We start from the raw sequence: 9781 nt of genomic DNA, 5'->3' as shown, positions 1-9781 counted from the left end.
CTTCCCTTCCTTCCCTTCCTTCCCTTCCTTCCCTTCCTTCCCTTCCTTCCCTTCCTTCCCGAAGGGAGTTCTACCTTCTGGAGAGCTCGCCTGAAAAGTAGATAAAGTAACAGAGATCTGGAATCATAGCTGCATAGTTTTACTGGTTTATGGGTCTCCTTAACGATTACTTTTGTTAGTCTATGGTTCAACCCTTTGTTCTTCTGTAGCATTTATTGCGATCTAAGTTTAGATCGATTGCCTGAAAATTGTAATTTAGCTAACTGATTTAACTAAGATCTTAAAATCAACACAGTTAAATTGGTGCAACCCATATGTGAGCAATTAGCTTGAATCATCTAAGAATTCTCTTAAGCTATATGGATATAAGCCATATTTAAATTAAGATTGTCAGGATACAGGAAATTGCTAATGAATATTTCTTTAAAAAAGAGGTAAATCTGGTATGCTTTCATCAAATCTCAAATTCTATCCCTTCTTCTACCACAAATTTACCACTTTGGTTTTGCATGAGTTGTTTCACCTCTTGATGCTGCTTGCCTGCAAAGTTAGGATTTGCTGASGTAGCTTGTAGGAGAATTTAAGTAGGACTGTTGGGGAAAAGTGTGTTGTTTTTCCCTGCGGGAGGGGGAAAAAAAGCCTTCAATTTTTCTATGAATAATGGATGATAAAACCTTGAGCCAAATCTTCCCTTTTAAAAACAGTATTTCAGTTTGGGTAAGTCRCTGCGGTGCCACGTGGGAGTTGTTGTTTGGCTGTTCCGTGGTCCCCGGCCAGGCTACAAGTCCCGTGTCGCATCGTCATTCTCCTCCTTGCTGAACTGCTGCCGTGGAGTCCTTAGGTGGCATTGCAGGACATATGGCCTAGGCAGAGACCCTCTGTCACAGAAAAAGAAGTGGTGAAGAAATGCGTATTTTCTGATATATGGTGATATTATATTTGTGAAACTTTTAAACTTTCAGATGCATTTGATGTATTTTGGAATTTTGGCTGCAAAGTCCAGGCTTTGAGGGGAGGAGGAGAAAAATGTGTTTATTTTGTGAACAAAGGGCTGTGTTTCCTGCAGAGATAAGGTACTTATGAGAAACTTCTTGAGATGAAATATGACTTTTCCCATTCAAAAACAGTGACTTAAAGGGCTATTGTAAAGCTTGCTTATTAATAACATGCAAAATATTTAGGGATCCTGAGAAGAGTCTTGAGATGACTCCCCATCATGGCAGATGTCCAGAAGCACAGCAACTTTTTTTCTTGTGTATGTTCTGTGAATTCTTATTTGCTCCACCATAAAATAGTGCCAAGTATTATAGGTTATATTTGCCTTGTAAGTGACTGTGTGAAATACAGCCAACCAGGGGTGAATGAGTTACCTGGTATTTGGCCACTGTTCCTACTAAAGGAAACCGCAGTCTGCTGAGCATCCTTTAATGTGGAGCTGGGAGGTAGTTCAGCTCATCTCTGATAATGCTGTTAACTCACCTTTTCAGTAAATCATGTGAACTTGTTGTCTCATTTGATTATGTCACTGACAGTATTAGCTGGGGGTGAAGCAGATCTCATTCTGCGCCTCTAATTAGCTTATAACAAAATGTGACTTAATGAAATGTGTCCACAGAGATGAAAAGAACTCTTATAACAGAGGGAGCCGAGCAAGATAGCAACCCAGTTACATGCACCAAATGCACCACAGGCTGCACATCGTTTATCTGGGGAAGCAGGGACTGTCCACTGTGGCAAAATCAGTCAGATGTAGAAACTGAAACACTGAAGGCTCATTACACTAATTAGTATCAGTGCTCAGCTGTAGGGAGGCAAGAAGATGCTGGCAGAATGATCTTTTAGAATAGCATTTGCCTGAGAGGAAGCATTATGCATCATGGATTCATTAGGCTGTGCTGAAAGGGAAAAATCAGACTGCAGGCAGGGTCCAAAGAGATGGATCCCTTCAACAGCACTGTTCAGTTGGTTGGCAGCCAGATGGCATAAGTGTCATTCAGAAGATAAGTTCTGCGTTGTGTTTGGTGCAAGAAAAGGAAAAATAGAGAAAATAAAGGCTTAGAGATAGCCCAGTAWGGCACTAGGGTCATGGTGCATGAGAAATAACCATCACTTGTTACTTTATAGGAGTTGCCTAGGGGAAGCTCGCTTCTGGCATTGACCTTCCTCCTCTAGTTGCATAGTTTGGGCCTGTCTTAATGTCCCAATACTAGTGTGGCCTTTGCCCATGATGGAAGCAGATCTGATGGTGAAGTGTGGTGCTATTGGCATTGTAGTTGGCCACAAGAAAGCAGGGGAGTGGAATGTAAATATAGTTTTGGAATGGGATGAATACTTGGCTGGAGAACTGGAATAGGGATTTTGGCAGCTGAGGGATGATGTGCTTTGAGGAAAATTGTAAAGGGATATCCAAACAATAGTGCAGAAAAGAGCAGTATGGGTCAGGTTTGAGATGAAACAGATGAGCTCAGCAGGGAAATTCAGAGTAGCAGCTGCTCTAGCATTTCTGCAATCCTTACACACAGCAAGCCATGCTAATTTCCCTCAGAAAAAAATAACAATGGAWATGAAGAAAAAGTAACAAATTGCAAACTGCACAGCCTCATTSTCAAGGTTCTCTGGTTACTTATGGTCCCTAAAGTAGATTTTCAGGTTTTTCTTGTATTTGCTTTTGGCCTGTGTGAATGGTAGATCTCTCAGCATGCTCCCCCGGGAGCTCTGTGAAGTCTTTGCAAACTGGAACCAAGCTTTTAGGATCTCCAAAATAGCCCATGTGCTCCCCAGCCAAAGACAACAGTGCCATGCATTTTGAGTCCTTGAGCTTTCTAAAATGGCAGGCAAGGCAGCTCGGGAAGCTGTTCTTCAGTCTCCGAGTTTGTTGCCCTGAGTGGGAGGACAGTGATTTTATACCTTTCCCTGACAAACCTCATAATTATAACTGAAAGAATGAGGAAAAGAGCAAAACTCCCAACTCAGGCCTTTGGGCTTATTTAGTGTTTGCTGGTGTGTTCTAGTACTACAAGTCTGACTTGACTTTACATGTTCATTTGGACCTGCATGTGATGTTGGTTGTCCTAGGTGACTCGTTTCTTTTTTTCCAACTTCTTCCTCCAAACATTCCTCCATTCTGCTCCCAGGTCCTGAGTTCTCAACCATTTTGGTTGTTTTGGGAAAGCAAATACCTTTTTATTTTGGTTCTTGAGTCTATATAGTCACCTTATTATTCGTTCTACTCTCTTTCCTAAGGAAAGTTCAACTGGCTAGTGAGCTGTTAGTTGCAGTAATGCTGGTGGGAACTGTTTCATTCATCAGTGTCTGTGTGTATTTCTGTCTGCTATTCACTTGCATTTCACTGAATACAAGTGAAGATCTAGTCTTCTAATGCCCTCAGTAAAAGAAGAGCATCATCTTCTCCACTCCTTGGGGAAACTGGGTGAGGATCTCCTCACTGCAGGGAAGCCCTTCAGCTTGCCTAGGTGCAACAGTGAGGTGTCMTGTAAGGAGGTTTATCAGCCCCCATAGATGGTAGGACAGATATTTCATTATTACTGGTCGAGTCCAGAGCACCTTAGGAAAAAAACCTGTATCCCCAAATGCCCTTTGGTTGCAGCTGTAAAAGTGTGCAAGTCTATCCATTTGTCTGCCATTAAAATGGAATAGATTAAATAACTTTACAAATAGGTCCTCAGTGTGTCATGCTTTTTCTCATGTTGAGAGGATGGAAGATTAGCTCTTGTTTTCATTTCTTCAGCTTCTGAATAATATCCAAACATTTCAAAGCAKCAGACTGTTCTATATCACATAAACACGCTGTTTTATTGAGTTGCTCTCTGYAAAGGTTACCCGAGGTTATGCTGCTCTGGGGTTTTTCTGTTCTTGAATGTCCATTAGCATCACAAGGGAATACAATAGTGTTCTGCTTCCGTGACATGGGATAAGCCTCCCTGTGAAAGGACCATCTGATGGATAYGGTCACAGGCCTAAGCAGTTCTGATAATTGTTTTCTCTGTTTTGGGCTATGTTTCTGATCCTTTCCGTAATGCTATGAGGAAGAGCTTTGCTAGAGCTTTCCAGAATTGTAGAGTGTAATCTCTGAAATGCAGAGTCTGAAAATCAAACAAAATGAAGGATTCTTTTTCCTCCCTGTTGCCTCCCCAGGTTCTTATGAGCATGACCAAAATAACACAAATATTCTTCCTTTTTTTCTTGGTGGCAGTTATTTATAAAGTCCAGCATGTTCTGTCTGATTGAAGCTGTCCCATGCTGTTCAGTGGCATCCTGATGTTTACTTGCACCTACTTCCTTTATAGATATTCTTATCCTCTAGCAGTGCTGCTGCCTGCTATTAAGATGCACAGTGAAGGGTGATGCTGCTCTCTACATATCAAACACAATGCATCCTTTAAGATTTTATAGTTCGCTGTGCCCCAGGTGCTGCTGTTATCAGTCCGGACATCGTTCACTCGCTATGATGGGCCCTGTCTTTCCATTTATCTGTAATGGACAGGTGATTTTGAGTCATTTTATCTTCCAACTACAGCAACAGATTTTCTTTAAAAAGAGCCTTTCTGCTCGCTTTGTCTTTCTCGGGTTTCTTGCTTCCTGGTCTACACTGTATTTGTTCCCAAGGCTTTTGTATCTTCCCCCTTGTTTTGTTTCTTCCTTTGTATGTATGTATTTATCTTATCTCCCACTTTTGCATCTGTGTGGCCCTAATCCAGTACTCCAAACMACTAAAATGTTTCCTTGATTGTATCAGCCTTGGGTGAGAGCCAGGTAGTGTTTCCTTGGCCTTGCACGTGGTCCACAGTACTTTGTACAGATGGAAGCTAAGGATACTCAGTTCTTTTTTCTGCTAAAATGGACAGCATAGTCCTTTTGCTGACCATGAACTTGCCATGCATGCAATGACAGGAAAAGAGGAAATGCTGCCCAAATGCTTTTCAGAGAAAGTAGGGATCTGTAGCTCCCAAGTACATTGAAGTATTGTCCTTTTCCTCCCTGGAATTCAGCTCCTAAATCCCTTTGAAAAGTCATGGCATCTCCTTTCTCACATTGCTTGGGGCTGTTAGCATACATGCTTCTGTTTGAGTGGTACCTAGAGTTTGCCTGCTCTCCAAGCCAAGCAGGTTTAATAGTAGCACAGTAAAGAAGACATCTTTAGTGAAACTTAGATTGAAGTACAGGATTAAAAGCCAAATTTTGTAAGTGCAGACAAATTTGAAATCAGTTCCAGGTTTTCTTTAGCTACTTAAACGCTTTTTCATCAGCCCTTGCGAGGTGTCCCTGCCTTTAAAGCAGTGGTCCAGCGCTTCTCTTAAAAGCATATCCATTACTCAGAAGGAGAATCTCAACCTTCTTTTTTGATCTGTGGTTTTATCCACTTCAGAGGCCAGTGGTCTGCTGCTCAGAGTAGTTCTGTGTGCAGACCTAGGTGACTTCCTGCACGTGCATCTTTGGAACTGGACCTTTTATTCAAATACGAATATACTTGGTGACATTTGATGATGATATCTGAATCTAGCTGTTATCAATAAATTTGCCTAAGAAAAAAATTGCTGTGCTCACGAATATTCAAGGTTTGAGTTGCGTGAGTTCCATAAGATCTTTGCTCCATTGAGCTTGTGTTCAGGGGCTGGACTACGTGTTGCTGTAGGAGAGCATCTGAAAGACAACCCACGTGTTTCTTTCCGTGGGCATTTGTGGCTACTGMGCACCTTGTCACGTATCGGTGTGGTTGTATTCCTGGTGGTTCCCTTTTAGAAAAACTGAGCTTGTAAGTACCAAGGGCTCTCCTTTCCTGCCAGCTCCACGAGTTGTTCTAGTGAGACGTCCAGTAATAGAGCAGCTCTGTGGTCTGCTGGAGAAGATGAAAAGTGGGATTGTTTTGGTTTGCTTTTCCTTTATCTGGTTTGAAAACCATGTGATGTTTGCACAGGCCATTATTAAGCTGGAGAGGTGATGYGCTCTACACGAGCACTAATGGATCATGTCACCGAAGCCTGTGGCTGCGTGGTTAATGGCACCATTTCAATTCTTACACAGAACTAACGGAGAAAGAGGCTCCTTCCCCAGAGCATTGCTTGGTAGCTGTGCCCTGCCCCAGGGGCAGCTCATAGCCRTCCAATAGGCTCAATCCCATCAGATTTTTCTGGCCATTTAAGGTAGAACAGGCWGTGCTATAACAAAAACTTAATCCAAAGTATTAGGCTTATGAACTAGGGAAATGCAGTTTAATTATGGTTTGCATGTGGATAATGGATCTGGGCTGAAGATGTGTCCCAAACAGCTGCATTATAGAGATGCTTTATAGAAACAGATGTGGGTTTGTCTTTGCTTCTTGGAATTCTTTGAGGCAGCTATCTCAYTGTCCTTTGAGCTGCTGCTTGTCCCATCCAGGGTGGCAGGTAGTGTCACTGATGTTGCTAAGGTGGAAAGGCGTACAAAGTAAATAGAGTGTCTTGGAAGTGCATTGTAAGAAATGCATTTGATTTGAGAATGAATTTCATTAAATCCTGTGAAATGCACAAAGCCAGTCTTAGCTTTCCACACCCTTTCTTTGTTATCAKCACTTGCAATCAACTTAATATTTTACCTTCGCCCTTGGCTACAGAGYGTAATGGACAAACCCATTATCTGTGAATGTCATTGGTGTTAGGAAAGAGAAGGGAAAAAAGGGAAGAATCAGGGAACAGCACTGGCAGGGAGCTGGTATCTGCAAAAGTAAATGGGCTTTAATAGTAAGATGGGACAGAGTTAGGAAGAATCAACATCTGATAGTTCTGTATTGYTTTAAGAGCTGTGGATAGAAGCTGTCAGGCATAGGACTACTACTTAAAGATGGTTTAAATGAGCAGGGATGTTAACTATTGAGGACATAAGGCGGAACTTCTTGTCTCACAGAAACTGCCTTTCTGTTTGATCTGAGASGTATTGAAACAGAAAGCTGCTTTGGGGGTGGTTTGACAGTCACCTGTAGATCTGCCCTCTTTTGGGGAGCAGTCCTTCAGTTGTGCCCCATTTCTACTCCTCTGCAGGCTTGGCTGGGTTTGGACTCTCTTAGCATGTACTAAGGTGCTTTAGCAGAGGGAGACATGCAAATGTTTGGATAGATAAAAGTTAACGTCAATCTAAACAGGAAAGGAAAATAATATTTTTATGTGTAAGAATGATAATACTGAAAAAATATTTCTGTGCTTCTGAAATGAATTTTAAAAAGCACTGATTGTTTTTGGAAAAGATGCAACTCAAATGCCTCTTTAGGGTTTTACCTATTAAAGGAAGCCTCTGTGCACATGAGTATTGGTCATAAATGCAGCTGCTAATCTCAACTGAGCAGCTGCTGTCCAGAAGACCAGGAGAGGAGGCTTACAGGTAACTTGGTCTGAAAAGCCAGTAAGAAACATAATGGAAATTACCGTATTTTCTTTAGTGATTTTTTTTTCCTTCTCCAGCAGAGGGATCACAACAGTATTTGCTGATTTCCCATGTCTTAGCTGTTGCTAATGTTTTCCAATTTGCAGAATGAGTAACATGGGAGCTGTGGATTATGAAGGAAGAGCGAGGGGATTCGGGTAACAATGATAGTAAACCTACGGTAAAACTGGAATGGGTCTTGTGATGTTGCTGGAAACCCCAAGATGGCATCAGAGTCTTGTTTTTCTACATTAAAAATGTAGAAAGAATTCTTAGTGACTTGTTATTTCTGTTTATTCCTGTTTCTTTCTTCCRTAGATATTCATTGCTTCTACTCTTTTCAAAGCATTCCCTTGTAAGGATTTTTCTTTTCCTTTAAAACCATATGTGCAACGCCTTAGCTGCCATACAAGTCTGTGCAATACCAATCTTCATCCCCAGGTGCACACTTCTAAATGTTTTTTTTAAACTTAAAGGCTGGAACTGCAAGGCTGGGTGCAACTTCATAGCTGGAAATTCACCCAGTGCTTCGGATAGGTTTTGTTCTGTGCCACCATAAACATCATAGTGTTGAATTGGAAACACTATTGGAAACACACAAATTGGAATGGAAATGAACCTACTAGATATGGAGATAGATGTGTCACAGTCTCAAATATGATGCAGGCTTAATTCCTGAGCTTTATTAGCATACCTCAACTTGCACATTGCTACCCAAGCTACAGCAAGTCCTTTGAAGAGAGTGAGGAGGGTTCCCAACTACACAAAGCCGCTAATGAGGAAAATTAGTCAGAGTTTGCAAAACTGCAAATGATGTAATCTGTGCAGCCCAACATCTTCCCCCGATCACTGACTCAGAAACACCGTGTTCAAGCCAATTACGGAGCAGCTTCCCTCATGCAAATCTGGGTTCTGGGTTTAGGTTTTTGTTCAGCCTCTGTAGTGAAGCTAGACAATTGGTTTACCTAATGATGTGGGATGCATAAAGGTTTTCCTGATGCGTGTCTTGGATCGCTCCTGTTTTATCCTGTTTGCAAATTATCTGCTTATTTTTTGTACATACCTTTGTATGCATTTTCTTTCAGGACTGCATGGGAAACACAAATGAATGATAACATTAATATACTGTAAGCACTTTTCAAACAAACCACGGACTCTTTGTTTATACCAGCTCAATTAAAAAYGTCATATTTATGTACTAGTTGGCATCACCTATACTAGTGCCAGGACAGGTCAGAGCCGCTAACTTTGTAGAATTATACATTTTTGTTAGTTTATGATATGTTGCTTTGTGATTTCAGCCACCGCTGCTCCTTGAGTGGGGATGACCTGAACAGACAGTGGTTGACTCCCAGTTCTGAGCTCCATCCAACCATTTACCACAGCAAAGGTCTTCTCTACTACTTGCGCAGCGTTGGCCGGGCTCCTCTGGTAAGTCTCTTCCCATGTGTTTGTTGTGAGTCACTGGGCATGAACTGCCTAGTGTGCTGGTCCAAACAACCTTGTTTTACAGCTAGAGAGCTTTGGAAAGCMTCCTCTCTGGTTATGTTTTCATCTTTATAGAGGTGTTTTGAAAGTCTGGGTTATTTTATTATTTACTGAATCTACTAGCCAAAATCTCTGAATTTCAAAGTCTTTGCCCACCTAGAATATAAATGAGAAAAAGACTTCTTTAAAGCTTTTTAATATCCTCAGAGTACTCCAACTAAGCTAAATATTATGAGCAGGTTATTGCTATCTTCATGGCAATAACGGGAGAAATTTCACAAAGATTTTTATCTGAATGGGCTGTGCAGAAAACCTGTGATGGAACAAGCCCTGCAATGATGCTGACAGGGGAACYAGCCTTCCAAAGGGTTGAATATCCATGCTCCCCGGGTGAGGGATGAAGATGCCAGTTTCTGTGGCACCACAAATTCACGAGAGATGTTTTATGGTCTCAAAGTGGCAGCTGTGGTAGGGCAGGGACTCTTGCTATCTGCACAGYGGTGTCCTTTGGAAAGGGGAGATGGTTCCAGCACAGGGAGGTTTAAATGTGAATAAAGGGAGACACATTGATTTTAGTTTACCCATCCTCGGAAATGCCACTTCCTACTCCAGAAGTAAGGAGGGTTTCTTCCTCCACTCTCCTCCCAGACCCACGCCTCTACTTCCTCATAAGATCCCATGGAACCAAGTTCACTGACAACCAAATGATTCCTGTTAAATGATTAGTTTAATTTATCCTGGAGATGAGAAAGTGATTTTTTTTTTTTTTTAAAGCAAAGAGGAGCTTCTTCAAGGAGAAAAAGAAAACTTTTAAATCCAAAATTAAAGCCATTTTAATTGTTACCTCCTGCGATAGAAACCAAACTGCTAAATGTGTGGC

The 9781-nt window shown here is 41.6% G+C and overlaps 1 protein-coding gene across 1 annotated transcript in view; it reads left to right on the top strand.

Moving 5' to 3' along the window:
* Positions 1-9781, top strand: part of AGBL1 (ATP/GTP binding protein like 1) — a 226126-nt gene that overhangs the window by 99952 nt on the left and 116393 nt on the right. Inside the window, exon 18 of the mRNA XM_026036318.1 lies at positions 8715-8844. Coding sequence (XP_025892103.1) covers positions 8715-8844 — 130 coding nt within the window. The remainder of the gene's footprint in view (positions 1-8714; positions 8845-9781) is intronic.

This window comes from Nothoprocta perdicaria, unplaced genomic scaffold (genome assembly GCF_003342845.1).
Source record: "Nothoprocta perdicaria isolate Ctin4 unplaced genomic scaffold, notPer1 scaffold_176, whole genome shotgun sequence".
NCBI lineage: Eukaryota > Metazoa > Chordata > Aves > Tinamiformes > Tinamidae > Nothoprocta > Nothoprocta perdicaria.
The sequence above is the reverse complement of the archived record's forward strand: the minus strand, read 5'-3'. Positions and strand labels throughout refer to the sequence as shown.